The following is a 16,189-nucleotide window of genomic DNA, read 5'->3' as shown; positions in this document are numbered from 1 at the left end:
ATAATACCGAATCTAATGTGAGTATTGTGCAAGGTATTTAGACTGTATTGCTAGGGAATAAGCAGTTGGTTTTTCCCCCCTAAATACCTTTGATCTGCGGTTAAATGAATCCAAAGTTTCAGAAGTGTAAGCTCTGAGTGTTGTCTACTACAGTGAATCTTGAGCAGCTTACTTCCTAAGGAGATTTGGTGCAGGGATGTCAAATACCTACCCTGTTCTAGGAGTTTCAGTTTCGTGGGCCACCTCCAAGTCACCAACGGGGGAAGGCTCAATCCCTGATTCATATTGGCAACCTGATAAGCATCCTGGGGTGGCTTGCACTTTAGAAGCCTCTTCTGGAACAATAGACTGCTGAAGGGCACAGATACTGCATTGTTTGGAGTGATTCCCAAAACACTTCCTTTTCCTTTCCTTTCCTTTCCTTTCCTTTCCTTTCCTTTCCTTTCCTTTCCTTTCCTTTCCTTTCCTTTCCTTTCCTTTCCTTTCCTTTCCTTCTCTCTCTCTCTCTCTCTCTCTCTCTCTCTCTCTCTCTCTCTCTCTCTCTCTCTGTCTCTCTCTCTCTCTCTGTCTCTCTCTCTCTCTCTCTTTCCTTCTTCCTTCCGTCCTTTCTTTTGTTTGTTTGATTGATTGCTTAAAATTTTATTGATTCATTTAATTTACATTCTGACCACAGTTTTCCCTCCCTCCTCTCCCCTCTCACTCACTTTCTCCTCTACCTCTCCTCTGTCCTTCCTCAATCCACTTCTCCTCTTTATCTGTTCAGAAAGGGGCAGGCCTCCCATGGTATCAACAAAGCATGGCATATCAAATTGCAATGTGACTAAGTATATTTCCTTGTATTTATGCCAGTATGAGAAATAGGTTCCTAAGAGTCAGTCAAAGCCTTAGGGACAATCCCTGCTCCCATTGTCAGGAATCACAAAAATAGACCAAGCCACACAACGATCACATATATGTAGGTCGGTCCCGTTCCTTGGTTGTTGGTTCAGATTTTCTGAATTCCTGTAAGCCAGGTTACTTGTTTCTGTGGCTTTTCTTGTCATGTCGTTGACTCTCTGGCTCCTACAACCCTTCCTCCCACTCTTCAGCAGGATTCCCTGAGTTAGGATTAATATTTGGCTGTGGGTCTCTGCATCTGTTTCCATCAGTTACTGGATGAAGGAGCTCTGACGACAATTGGTGTACTTACCAATCTTATCACAGGAGATGGGCTGGCTGTTCAGGCTACGCTATTGCTAAGAGTCTTAGATAGGATCATCCTTGTAGGTTCATGGGACTTTCCCCTGTATCAGGTTTCTACCTGACCCTGAAAAGCTCCCCCTTTTTAGTCATCTCTTTCAGTACTCTCCCCCTTCACTCATCCTAACGTGATCCTTCAAGTTCCCATCTCCACCCGCCCCCAGTCTACCCAGGAGATCCATTTCCCCTTCCCGGAGAGATCCATATGTCACCCCATTTGGCCTTCCTTGTTACCTAGTCTCTCTAGGTCTGTGGATTGTAGCATGATTATCCTTTATTTTACAGTTAATACCTACTTATGAGTGAGTACATACCATAATTGCCTTTCTGGGTCTGGGTTACCTCACTCAGGATGAGTTTTTCTAGTTACATAAATTTCCCTTAAAATTTCCTGATGTTATTGTTTTTAGCAGCTGAGTAATGATCCATTGGGTAAATGTACCAAATTATCTTTATCCATTATTAAGTTGAGGGGCATATAGGCTCTACTATAGAGTTATAGAAATAAAAATAGCATGCTCTTGGCATAAAAAACAGATACATTGACCAGGGAACTGAATAGAAAACCCAGACATAAATTCCCACACATCTAGACACTTGATTTTTGACAAAGAAGCCAAAATTATACAATGGAGAAAAAGAAAGCATCTTCAACAATTGGTGCTGGCATAATTAGAAGTCAGCATGTAGAAGAATGCGAATAGATCCCTGCACAAAACTCAAGTCCAAGTGGATCAAAGACCTCAACATAAATCTATCCACAGTGAACCTGATAGAAGAGATAGGGGGGAATAGTTTTTAATGCATTGGCACAGGACACAACTTGCTTGATAGAACACCAGTAGCATACACACTATGATCAACAATAATAAATAGTACCTCATGAAACCAAAAAGTTTCTGTAAGGCATAGGATGAAATGGTAGCCTACAGAATGGGAAAAGATCTTCACCAACCTCATATCTGACAGAGTGATGACCTCCAAAATATGTAAAGAACTCAAGAAATTAGACATCAAAAAACCAAAATAATCCAACTAAAAATGGAGTACAGACATAAACAGAAAATTCTCAACAGAAGATTCTCAAAGTGCAAAGAAACACTTCAAGAAATGTTCAACATCCTTAGCCATAAGGGAAATCCAAATCAAAGTGACTCTGGAATTTCATCTTACACCAGTCAGAATGGCTAAGATAAATAACACAAATGACAGCTTATGCTGGAGAGGATGTGGAGCAAGGGGAACACTCCTCCATTTCTGGTGGGAGTGTAAACTTGTACAGTCACTTTGGAAATCAATATGGTGGTTTCTTAAAAAATTGAGAATCAACCTAGCTAAAGACCTAGTGACACCACCCTTGGGCATATTCCCAAAGGATGCTCAATAATACCACAAGGTCATTTGCTCAACTATGTTCATAGCAGTTTTATTTGTAATAGCCAGAACCTGGGAATAACTCAAAGAACTTTCTTAAAAGGTGTCTCAGGGTTGAGCAGAGGCAGCTTGATGTGGGAAGCTTTGGCATCACATTGCCATTCGGGTCTGTCTCCAACTGGGGGGAAGTGATCTATAGAAACACTACCAAAGAGGGTCCTCTCGGCCTGCAGCACAGCAATTCCTGGAGTGGGTGGCTGGGAGGGTTTATCCACCTTTCTGTCCCACAGGGGTACTCTGTCTGGAGACACTCAGTGTCCTCCCTGGTCTCCAAACACTTCTTCAATCTGAGAATTGAATGGATTTTCCTTTCCCAGGATCTGAGGCCATTGGGATTGTATCTTCTTCCAGACACGATCTGCCAGCAGCAGTGAAGCCACCTGCAAGAGAGCCAGAGTGAGAGACAGTAAGGAACCCACCAGCAGGCTTGGCATGCAGCTTAGTTGGTTGAATGCTTGCTTAGCATACAGAAGCCCAAATTTTACTCCCAGTGCCACATAACTGAGGCACATGCCTAATCCCACCACTCAAGAGGTAGACACAAGAGGACCAGAAGCTCAAGTTTATCCTTGGGCTACATAGTGGGCTTAAGGCCAACCCAGTGTACACAAGACCTTGTCAAACAACAATGAAACTGACTATCAAGATTTAGTACATTCTGTCTTTCTTAAACCTTTTATCACTGTTAGTATTATATGAGAGAAACAATTTAAAAGAGGAAGAATTTCTTTTTCTCATGGCCTGTAGACACACCATGATATAAGATTATGGTAGAGAGAAGCTGTTCACCCCATGGCAGCCGGGAAACAAAGAGAGGACAGGTAGGAGCCAGTGATAAGATGTTTCTTAAAAGGCCACTCTCAGGGATTCTTTTGCTTCAGCCAGGTTCTGTCTTCTAAAGTTTACTTCACCTCTCACAACAGAACCATTAGCTGGGAAACCTAGAATTTAACACTAAATTCTGGGGGACATTTCATGTTCAAAACTCATCATCACCTATGGTGGGAAGATCTGAGGACTGTGCCTGACCTCCCTGCCTCCATTTCTGTATATTCGATCTCTTCCCTGAGGTGGGTGGGGCCAATCACTTTGTCCAAAGTGATATGGTGATGATGGACAGCAGCCACTTCAGTGATTGTGTCTCCCTATGAAGAACTTGGTCATGCTGGACTGATGGCTTAAGAAGCTGTGAGCTGATGCTAGGCTCCAACTAAGGACCAACAAGAAGCTGGGTCCTCAGCCCAATGCTGAATCTGTCAGCCCAGGTGAATGTGAGGCTGTTTCCCCCAGTTTTGTCTTTGCTGACCTCCGAGCCTCAGTAGCATGCCTTGATTATAATTTTGTGACACCTTAAGGACAGGACCAAATTAAGCTATGGTCATCAAAAACTACAACGTAACAGATGTTTATCATTTTAAGTTCCTGGATTTGTGAGTTGCAGATATAGAACAAGCATATGTTCTCAAAATCCCACTCCTGCACTGCCTTAGACAGCCAGCAACTATTCCGTCTGTTGGCCTAAGGCCTGGGTGCTGATGAATAGAGGAAGCCTCCCCTGGATTCTGTCCTCATCCAGGAGACAGATATGCAGAATGACCCCATGCCTGAGGGCTGTGAGGAAGAACCACAAGCCAGAATAGAAGGAAATATCAACTCTGCCTGGACAGGAAAGGGCAGCCCTCTTGGGAGAAGTGGAACTTTAGAGGGTAGGTTCTGGATGTTTCTCGGGGAAGCTGTGCACATGGCAGGAACCATGGAGTATACATATGGCACATGGGAGGAAAATGGAGCGATCAGGAAGCTCCGGGCATCCAGAAGATGAGACTGGCTAGGTAAATTGCTAGGGCTTGGATTCTGAAAAAGACACAGAATGTGAATTGCTTGGCTGGGACAAGAGACGACTTGTGTTAAGCACAGCAGGCTGAGCACTGACTCTTCTGCCAAATGCCACTTTCTTGGCTCCTATAGCTTTATGCTAGGTTTGCTTTGTCCCCAGTGGTAGCAGGATCTAGTCTTGGTTGTCCAGCTCTCTGCCCATCTCCATGTGCCTTGGGTAAAAAGGCTTTTTCTCAGCAGATGATACATTTAACAAATGGGCCTAGCTGATCCTCAGGGCCAAATGGCTATATCTCAGCAGCAATTTTAATGTTGAAATTAAGAGAAACGTGATTACTGAGGGCCTGAGAGGGGAACACACTGTGAAGTAGGAGGGACACTGTCCTTAGGGTAGTTCACCAAGTCAGTTGACAGTGCTGTGTGATATTGGGTTGCTTTCTGGAACTCTGCAGGCCAAATTGCACAATAAGTAGAACATGGCCAATGATCAAAAGCTCTTTCTGGGTCTAAACTGCATTAATACTCTAGTAATCATCAGAAAAAAACAAAATAAACTTAGTCATTGCATTAATCAGCCCCAGAATTTTTACGTATTCTAGAGCCTTCTGAAGTGGACCTAAAAACATTGTATTCAATTAAGACTTTTACTTCCAGATATTGAGGCTCAAACTCAAGACCACCTTGTGTATGCCAAACAAGCACCATACCATGTGCTCATCCCTGGCCAGACATCCAACTAAGCATGTGATCATTTTGTTTCTTATTAACTTTTTAGCAAGCATACACACTGAGGTTCCTTATGACACCTCATCCACGCATGTCCTTATACTGCACATATTCATCACATCGCTCTTCCTACCCTCCTCTTCGTGATCCCTTCTCTCCAAACAGATGCCCTTCTGTTTCATCACACACACACACACACACACACACACACACACACACACTTGTTGGAGGAAGGTCACTTGTTCTTCCCGGCCACCTGGCTAGCTTAGACCCGAAATAATCCCACGGAAAATGTATTAATTAAATCACTGCTTACACACACACACACACACACACACACACACGCATGCACACATGGATGTACTCATGCATGCATCATACAAAACTTAAATCTGGGTTCTTCTTATGAGTGAGAACACAAGTTGATTGTCCCCTCTTTCCTTTTCATATCTTCTTTTGTTCTCCCCGACCCCAAGTAGGCTTTATCCTCTCCCATGTAGCCCCTTTTCTATTTTCATCATATACATATATTTAGATAAATTATGCAAATGAGAGAAAATGTGGCATTTCTCCTGTCTGTCACACATGCGTCCCTTAACACGATGGTCTCCAGTCACGCCCACTTTTCCGCAGATGACGTGATTTCATTTCTCTCTGTGGTTGAACAAAACCCTATTGAGGACAATATTACATTTTCTTCATCTGCTCTTGCGTGGCATCTAGGCTGTCTTCACATATTGGCCATTGTGAGCAATGTGGCAGTAAACATGAATGTGCAGGTGTCTCTGTGGTGTGCTGACTTAGCATCCTTCTGGACTCCCAGAATTGCACAGCTGTCCATAGGGTAGCTGAAGTTCTGTGATGAGTCTCCATGTTGATTTCCTCAGGGGCTACACTAGTTTATGTTTTCTTAAGCATGTGATTTTGATAATATCCACACATCGTACTACATAAAACATGTACATACACCATATGCACACATCATCTTTGCACACATCACACATCCACCAACATACAACACACACACGTAGCAAGGCTCAGGATAACCATCAGATTGGCTGGGACTCTCTCACCCAAGGCACAGCCCGCCTTTGAGGAGAGAAGCCTGGCCTTCTGGCTACTTTTCCTGACATTCCTCAGTCAAGGATGCTGCTTCCAAGTCTGTGGAAAGCTCTTGGTGTGGCTTTTAAAGTTGGGAAATTTAAGTTGTCTTTTTAATGATAATGTGGTAACAAGGCCGCTGTGGGCATTTATTTCCCTAATGTTAATAAGGGACGAGATGGGGGCGAAGGCACGAAAAGGAAAGTGAAGAGACGGGCTCAGCTTTGAGCTTGTGGTGACTGGTCTGAAAGCAATTAATTGGCTGTCACTCTAACAGAGATTAATGTTTTTCTGAGGGTATACTGCTGAAATACTTTGTCTATAATGAGACCGGCATGCCAATATGCTAGAGACTTGGGAGGAAATGATCTCGTTACTCATTCCTTCATCCATTCATTTGATTCTTTTCATTGAGTGCTCTCTGCAGGTTTCTCCTCTACCCATTGTCTGTTGTCAGTCCCATGATGCCCCATACAAGGAGAGGCATAGCCGTCTTTCACTCCCTTTATTTTAAGCTAGTTGTTTCTTAAGCACAGGGTGAGTCTTTTGTTTGTCTCTCTTCATAGCTTAAAAAATCAAGCCAGTATCTAGACAATCTAGGACAGAAAATTTACCAAACAGAAAACATAGAATAAAAATTATCATCTGTAATTAGAGTGGAGGCGACCTTTCCTAACACTGGGAATAGATCTCTCTCTCTCTCTCTCTCTCTCTCTCTCTCTCTCTCTCTTTCACACACAACACACCAATGTATTCATCTATACATATAGTATTTTAAAATATGTTTTTCCTAAAGTGTAACACACAACCTATAAAGTTAGCTCTTTTTGGTAAGCAGTACCACAAGTGTGTCAGAAGCACAGAGCACTGTTATTCCCCATATATTTCCTTGGTTCTCCATTTCCACATTTCCCTGTTGGTCTATCTCATTGTAAATGTAGATTTACACCCCCGTCTTTCCCAATGTACTGTACTCTACGAGACTGCATTTATTTCACATCTTGGAGGGTCAAATCTTGGTGGATCAGGAAACAGAGCACTCAAGCCCAGAACCAGTGAGAGATGTAACCTTCAAAGTGATCTATTCCTAAGTGACTTATTCCTGCTAGCTAGGGACAGTCCAAAAGGTTGCACAGCCTCCACAAACAGCACTGCCAGCCAAGGACAAACTCCTCACACATACACGAGTCTATGGAGGGCAATATATATGTCATAACAGATGCATATAAATATCTGCAATTCACAGCACAGTGAAGCCAGAAGTGTTTCTGATCTCAAGTCAGCTTCCTGTAGTAGCACACATTTGACTTAATTGCTTGATGATCTGGAGTTGCGCCAAGTGCTCAGTGATTACTGCTGGGAATTGAGAGGGTTGGAGAAAATCTATATTGACCCCAGGAGATACTGGGAATCTCAAATGAAATCTCTCTGATAAAGAACTCATTTTGCCTTCTTCTATGTTTCCTCAGCTTGAAGTTAGAAACAGAAAATACCATTTGCTTAAAGGTGTTCAAGGGAAACCTTTCCCTTTCTCTTCCCTCCCAGAACAAACTTTTCAAAGTGAGCTTCCCCACCCTCTCCATTAGGGTTTAGACAATGAACATTAGCTCTCACAGAGCACCGTGGATATGCTGCTGCCTTTTTCTCTTACAGCCAGCAACTGCTCATGCATTTGTTATGAAGAAGACGGCTTTAGGACAGCAATCCCAAGAGTGTATCTTTCAAAGTGAGTCTCCATCACCGAGTGAGTTCTCTGAAAGAGCGCCTTCTCTGGGCTTGTCCACAAACAACCCACCGGATGAACTGTAGGGAGAACCGGAGGCACACAGTATTACAGCTTCCTGTGCAGCACCAGAAAATCCCAACAGATGCTGTAGCTGAGAACCACTGCTTCCGAGGCTTGCTACGTACATATACTGAATGTGTAGTTTTTGGATTCCAATAATGGTGGCATTGATTGGATTTCATTATCAACTCAGTAAGTGACCCATTTTTCACCCATGAGAATTTGAGTAAAGTGGTAAGAGTGGAAGACTCCACAAAAACTCATGCTTTTGGGGCAACTATGGGATTAGACTGAGTTATGATCATAAGGACACCATTTCTCTGACTCGTTGCCTCCGTGCTATTGGAAGGTCTTGGCTATACACAGACCAGTCATCTGCCTGGTAGGCACCACTGCACACATACGGCTGCCTGTGTGTCTGGTTCCTTCTCCAAAGCATGCCAGAAGGGGTTGGACTGCTCCTGTCAGGTGTGACCAATATTCCAGTCATTCAAAAGTCTGAATGCTGCTAAAACCATGGTATCTCCACACCCACTGAAAATTCTTTGTTCTACCTTAAAATTCTCTTTGAAGAGTCCACAAAGCAAGGGGACTTCACACTCTGTTGTCTTCTGTAAGCTTCTGGTGGAATGTCTCTTTCAGCTTTTCCTCGTAAGCCCCCATCACACACTGGGGCCAGCAGGGCAGAGTTGAATTTCTGGCCAGTGCTACCTAGAGCTTGCAAATTTCTCTTCCCTCAGATGACAAGCTTCAAACTAAGCCATGCTTCCTGGGCCACCTGTATTGCTATTGACAGACAGCTGTATTTCCTCAGGAGGTACACCTGTGTGTAGCCCCCCTCCTATAGTTGAATAAGAAACACCAGGAGGATCAAATACCTGCAGTGAGACCCTCACCAGAGATTCTTTGGATGCTTCTCACTTTTCCTTTCCATGGTCTGCTTTTGTTGCTGCTTTTTGTTCTCTCTCTCTCTCTCTCTCTCTCTCTCTCTCTCTCTCTCTCCTACAAAATCAAGAACCTTTTAGTGAAATAGCCATAGAAGAAAACACTAAGCGGAAAAAAATATTATTTTCAAAAGAGCGAATACAGAGTGGGACTACATAGATTTCACTGAAAACTTAAAATGGCTTAATGCCTTTGACGTTGAATCGCTGCTAAATTTAATGCAGGCTTTAGCAGCCCAAAGCTGAAAATCTGCCCTGCTTGTGTTTTCTCTGTAGTAAGAATGCTCAGAGCTCTGCAGAGAAGACAGTGGCCAAGTGCCCTCAGCTGGAGGAGGGCATTGCTCTCTCGCTCAGCCCTCTTCACCAAAACACAGCCTCTTGGACCTGGCCATGTGTGGACACCACTGATTTTAACACTGAAAACATGGCAGCTGTGTAAACACCTATGTTTAAGAAGGAATTTAGGTCCAGCTCCAGGCTCTCTGTAGCGGATGAATGATGTTTTTATTAGTCGTAGCAAACGACGAATTAAATACACGGTGGTTGCTGGTTTGCCAGCTGGCCCAATCTGAGGTGACTGCTTAGGAAGTGGGTTCACTGCCCCAGACTGTTCTCCTCCCTACACCTCCCACTCTCCGCATAGTTGCCATCTGGGCCCTCCATAAACCTTCCCAGGGCTTTTGTGTCTCGTGAACTTACAAAGTTAAGGCAAATGGAGACCTGGAGGAGACTGCTTAGCTCTTTAAAAACGCCCATTGGCTCGGTGTTATGTGTCTCCAGCAGCAGACAGGTTCAGGGTTGAAGACGAATGAAGGGCTTGATTCATAGAAACTCCCTTGTTATATCATAATGTTTTGTTCTCAGTTGGGCAGAGACAATTCATTTCTCTTCAGACAGAAACAGTTGTGTTCCTGTGTCCTGCTCATGTGTTCACAGGCCTCCCACTTCTTTAACATGGCGACTCTGTAGAGTCAGATGGTCCCCGTGAGTTTGAAGAGGAGGTTTTGGGTAATTACCAGGATGGGGCTAGGAGGATATTGTTTTGCAGGGAGTGTGGTTTGGATGGGGCTTCCAAGGCTAGAGGCACCAAAGATATTGACACATGGTTGAGGAGGACCTGAGGGAAACTAGGTCTGGTGAATGCCATGGCTCTTTCAGTGCTGTCCTTTTCCTGCTGTCTGATTTGGGACCCAGTGATGCTCTAAGTCACTCTTCAGATGCCGTAACTTCAGCAACTCTCAAGCTAATGTTTCACAAGGCTGAGCTATGTTGTATCCACAGGCTATGAATTGGTGCCCTGGTTCTGTGTAACATATTTTCACGGCTTGACTTAATTTCTTTTTACTTTTTCCAGTTACCTTCACCTAAGAATTGTTCATCTCAACACTGCAGCTGTAGCTGTAGACAAGGACAAGAGGAATAGATATAGATATGGTGAGGGCATCAAATCTAGGACCTCAACCATTCTGGATGGGTTCTGTATTGCTGAGCTACAGCCCAGCCCTATTATGGTTACCTTTTAGGAACATAAGTCTGATTTCTGGCTAGGAAACACATATTGGCCTCATTCTTCATGGAAAAAGGGGAACCCATGCAGGCTTGCTAGCATCTGCTTCGGAGCCCCTCTTCTTCCCTTCCCATTCCACGCACCCCCCTCTGTTCGAGCTTCACTGAAGCATGTGAACCCCTCCAGCATTCTCAGCTTTCTCTAGCTTCAGACTTTTGCTCTGCTGTTTCCGATGCTCGACACACTTCCTGCAGGCTTTCCTCGCCTTTTCATTCCCTTTGTCAGTCGTGGTCTTAGTTCTGATGTCACATCCTTCAGACACCCTTTCCTAACATTATCTTCTGCCACCCTCCCAGCTCATCATTCTTGCTTGCACACTTAGCGTTACCACATTATATTAATTTATTTCTCCATATCTCTCCTACTGTATACTATAATCTTAAACAACAAAAACTGATTTTCTGTTCATTTTTGAGTTTTGACAGTTGGGCGGGCACTTAACACATGCTACTGAGTAGCAAGTTGTCAACCCGGACTTTTCAGCTCAACGTGTTTGATAGGTAAGGAGGGTTTGAGCATGGTGGCCCACTGCTGCCCACTTTAGACATGGGTACACATGCTCGCTCACTCACGCATTGTGGAACACACCGTACAGGAATCATGTTAAGACTATGGGACATCCAAGGCATTAGGACTCTGATTTCAATAACCAATTGTGTGTAAAGCATACATACTCCAGCATAGGCTCTCAATTTGGTAGACCTTGAACTTTCAAATTATTTTACGAGCCAGACAGGGACGGGTTGATATTTGGTAATGCAAACACGTATGTCCTGAGGGACAAGACAAAGCCCTGTGAGCTTGGGCATCTTCTTTGTGTTTGGTTTCAGGTGACACCATAGCTGGCCATCTTCTTATGCCTCTATCCTCTATGGAATCAGACTTCTGTTGTGCCAAGAGGAGCTCAAGAACTCCTGCCTCAGTGGGAGGAAGTGTCCCAACTGTCTTTAGTTCTGACTAAGTGGGCAGCTGAGGCAGGAAGGGTTGTTTGATCCCAGAAGCATACGGAACCCGAAGAAGAGTGTTTTAGAAGGGTACCTCTTCTAAAAAAGGGGGTGGAGTTTCACATTATTCTATATAAAAAAAAAAGGAACCATTTTTGTGGAGCCAGATCCCAATTATTAGTTTCTAGCCAATAATTCTCTGAACAACTCATTTATCTGACACACAGAAATTCAATATTCTGAGTGTATTACTAGGATTTTTAAAAATTGGTTGTTTTAAACAGTGAGGTGGATATTTAATCTTCTCCTTCAGGTTTATCATGTATGGACATCTTCATTGCCTTTCACCCATTAGGCATGCCTTTCTTTTTTCTTTCCTTTTGAGGTAATTTTTCACCATGCTCATGGACAATTGTTGAGCCCAGGCCTGGGGAAGATGAATTCCATTCAAGTTCTTAAGGGCAGCTGGCCCTTCCTGCACTCAGCCAGGGGTGGGGGCCTTGTCGTCACCATACCACACTGCCCAAAGCTGGGTCAGGTGCCTATGGTGACAGAGGATTGTCTGAGGCAGATGGCCATCCCACCCATGGAAAGCCAGCTTTCAGGATGTCCAAATGCCACAAGAGCTCCCTGATGCTTTCTTCTCTTTTTAAGATAGACATGTCACAAGCGTGTCAAGTATATGGGGCAGATAAAAGTAGAGCTTCGCTGTCTGAAGGCCAGGTAACAGGAGGGGAGTGGGACAAGCATGACTAAGCCCCAGCCCTCAGCTCCCGTGAGGTGTAAAGAAACCGGAGCACAGCCCCTTCCTAGCACTGCTTGAATTCGGAGAGGAGGAACGGCTCTTTCTGCAAGCCACTGCTAAAGCATTGTTCTCTCATAGTGTTCTATCTAGAGAGACTCATACAGTGTTTCTCACATATCTCACATTCAGAAATCCTTGCGATTATTACTATTTTAAGTATAATACATTTTTTGAGAATTTCATACATGTGTATGATGTATTTTGATCATATTTTGCAGTCATTTTTTTCCCTAGGTGTTGACTTTTCTTTTTATGTAAGGCATGGCTGATGGCTCTTTTCTCATTGGCCACTAGGGAGCCCTGAGCAGATTTTGTAGGTCTCCTGGGATTCCCAGGACTGCCCTCCACATATATTATGAACTGTAGAAACCACATCAGAGACCCTGGTAAATTTTGTACCTTATTTTACTTTCTCTCTGATTTTCACATTATTTTACTGAATTTTCTATGTTATATATGTGTTCACACAATCTAAAATTACTTCTGGGAATAAACTAGGATAAACACCAACATATGAATGCATGCATGTATTTTAGAAAACCAAGCAGATAGCCTCAACAATACTCACCTCATTGGGGTGGAATCCATCCATGGGCTCAATAAGCTGCCACGGCTGCCCACCTCTTTTCCGCCACTCCTCTATGACTGAAAAACACACAGTTGGAGGGTTATAGATGAGTTTCATGCTGCCAAGGATAAGGAGCTGTGTGATGGCATCCAGTGTCCCCTGTTCTTTTCTTTAATTCTTGTGTATGGATGTTTTGCCTGCATGCATGTTGGTGTACTACCTGCATACTTGGTACCCAGGGAGACGAGAAGAAGGCATCAGTTCCCTGGGTGGTGATTGGTGGTGAGTTGCCTCGTGGGTGCTGGGTATTGAACCCTGGTCTTCTGGAAGAACAGCCAGTACTCTTAGCCACTGAGCCATCTCTCCAGCCCTCCAGCCCTATTTTACCTCATCATGGCTCCCTCTGAGCTGTTGCCTCGGGCTGGAAGTTTTCAGAACAGCAATAATCTCCCCACTGTGTGATTTTTTTCTAAGTTAAAAAGAGCATGTGTGAAGATATGGAGTGAATGTGACTTGTGTGTTACGGCGGGCAGGGGAAGTCAAGTGAGTGTTAAAATGAGCAGCAACTGTTTAAGTCCATCTGATCTTTCCCTCGTGTGGCAGGACAGGCCTCTTTGCAGATGTGAAGACGACATTTTGCTAATATCTCCTCTCACGTGCTGCCATTTGCAGACACTGCCTACGTACGTCAAGCAATCACCAAGAACAATCATACAGCGTGTCAGAAATATAATTGCATAAAATTATCTCAACACTGCATTTAGAGAGAGCATGGCTACAGAGAAAATATTATGAGCCCCAAAGTGATGAAAAGTAATAAAACTGTCCTTCACCAGGGATAAAAGACTACGCATGTCAGTTCCTCCACGGCGGCAGTACAATTAATTCTACGTTGTAATATCACAGAGCCAATAAGAATTCCTCACAGAAATTGCAGTCCCTGGAGAGCCTTCAGAGGGAACCATCTGAGACTCCTGCTTCCAGCAGAACACCTCACTTTCCTAGCATGCATCAAAATCTGCAGTGCAGTTATGATTCCGATTGTGCTCTCCACCCGTTTCTCCAAGTTTCCTCAACCTCAAGGCCAGAGGATTGTGCTCTTTCCTTCTCCTTACCCTGGGGAAGGATGGAGGCACTGTCTGGTGAAGTCACTGGCATGAATCAATCCTCTGTTGCTTTTGCAATGACTACGGAGATGCCATCCTTTCTTACTGCCCAACCGTTGTCCCCAAGGTGGAAAAGAATGTTTCCCTTATCAGAGTTCAGTGGGAAATACCATGCTGACGCCCCACTTAACTTATTCCTGAGCAAGGTGATAGGTGGCTCTTTTTCTTTTTTGTCTATTTTTGAGTCAGGGTGTTACATAGCTTGGATTGGTTTCCAACTTGCTAGATATACAAGAATGGCCTCGAACTCCTGATCTCCTGCCCCTACATCCGGAGCACTAGCATTACCAGCATGTACCAGCATGCCCAGCTCCTTTCACTTTCAGGGTGCACTCCTGGGTTTAATTGGTGGTTCTTAGAAGAAGCTGCTGTTGGTAAGTAGCATTTGCACCTCTTGGAAGACTCTCAATGAGTCGTCCGCTGTGCCATTGTGTGGTGTGTGCCCCATATGGAACCTCAAATTACTTTCTTTCTTCCCCTTGAGGACTGGTATGGATTTGTGCTTTGATGGAAAAGCTAAGAGTTGCCCTGATGAGGAAGCCACACTCACTATTATGAAGAAGCTCAGTTGGTTCTTCTAAACCAGATTGTACCCCTCAACAGTTTGTTTCCTGCCTTTGGCTGTAGTGTTCATTAAAAGGGAGTGGCCATAAAAAGCTGCCCTGCCTCTGTTTCCAGTTGCCTGCCTGTTTGGACATTTTTGGGCACACAACCTTGGAATCAGGTGTTTTGTATTTGGTTTAATTCCAATTACCCTAAATTTCTTTGCATGTCATACTGAGGCTCCTCTAGGCTCCAGGTCCCCTTCTTGACTACAGGGCTGGCTCTACCTGTTCAGGGGTGCCCCCTGCCTGCTCATGTGATGTGCAAATCATTCATGCTTGCTTCAGGCTCTTCACTTTCCTCTTGTCCAGTAGAGGATGAGCCAGTGTTCTGCCTCTTCCTGGGAATTGTTTTTCAATTTCCTAGCTTTATGTGATTGTCTATCAAACCCACCTCCAGTCTGAATATCCAACAGGTTATGTGCTATGAAGAGCCAGGAGTTTTAAGAGTTTCTATAAATGCACATTTGAGGTCACATCTATGGACCCTTGAATGCTGGCTCTTTATATTTATATGGTATCCATTTCCTCTCTTCTTGCACTCAATCAAAAATTGACAAGGATGGGGTGGGGCAGGGATTCCACCTGGTACAGACCTCAGCCTCTAGTCCTTGAGACCTCAGAAGTGATTTTGCTTCCATTCTCTTGTGTACCTTTCACTTCACTCATGACCCCGCAACTTCCTAGACAGAGCCTGCTGGGAAACTGCAGGTGGATGAGCAAAGTCACCAGTCAGAGCCCTTTGGTATTAAGGAGATACATAGCGAGTCGTGAACATCACCCAAATCTTCATGGCTTCTCTGGTGTGCTGGAGTAGGAAGCCTCACACAGAACTTCTAGACTTCCCACATTTGCAGAGAAGGTGGAGTGACGAGCTCAGCCAAGATGCGCATCTCCACCCACTACAATGTACGGTTGGATTATACTAATGAAAATATTTGACACAGAATGAAGAAATGTAACTAAAACTAATGAGACTAATTTTAGTGCAGTTTGTAAACCAGCTCTGAAAATACTGTCAACACCTGACATATGAGTCCTTCACAGCTCCCTTTTAACAAGTGTTATTAACAAGTAATTTATGTACAATAAATCACACGTGTTTCAAGTGAAAGACAACAACAACAAAATGTGTGCTTTCAGTGGTCAGAAGAAAATCTACAATAGAATTGCAGTGATTGGGAGGTGAGAAAACTTCACAGTGGAAGGCAAATGTGAGTTAACAAAAATGTTAAAAAGTGTTTTAAAAATGGTTTAAGTCAAGATAGAGTTCCTCGAAGGAGCCATTGCTAGGATAGAGTTCCCCGAGGGAGCCCTTGCTAGGATTCTTGTGTTAAAAGGGTCAGAGTTGCTTATGTAGGAGTTTCTTTCAGCTTGGCTCACTGTTGACTCCAAGGTTTAAAATTGTTCTAAAGTATTTCCATTTTAATTTGAGTTTCTATGGTCCCCAAAGGAATGGAGAGATGTAGAT

At 43.9% G+C, this 16,189-nt stretch overlaps 1 protein-coding gene across 1 annotated transcript in view; it reads right to left on the bottom strand.

Annotated features, from left to right (window-relative positions):
* Positions 1-2,665: 2,665 nt before the first annotated feature.
* Positions 2,666-16,189, bottom strand: part of Aoah (acyloxyacyl hydrolase) — a 180,208-nt gene continuing 166,684 nt past the window's right edge. Inside the window, exons 20-21 of the mRNA XM_057787663.1 lie at positions 12,951-13,027; positions 2,666-3,053 (exon numbers count right to left, since the gene is read on the bottom strand). Coding sequence (XP_057643646.1) covers positions 2,925-3,053; positions 12,951-13,027 — 206 coding nt within the window. The 3' untranslated portion in view covers positions 2,666-2,924. The remainder of the gene's footprint in view (positions 3,054-12,950; positions 13,028-16,189) is intronic.

The sequence above is a fragment of the Chionomys nivalis genome, chromosome 13, assembly GCF_950005125.1.
Source record: "Chionomys nivalis chromosome 13, mChiNiv1.1, whole genome shotgun sequence".
Lineage (NCBI taxonomy): Eukaryota > Metazoa > Chordata > Mammalia > Rodentia > Cricetidae > Chionomys > Chionomys nivalis.
The sequence above is the reverse complement of the archived record's forward strand: the minus strand, read 5'-3'. Positions and strand labels throughout refer to the sequence as shown.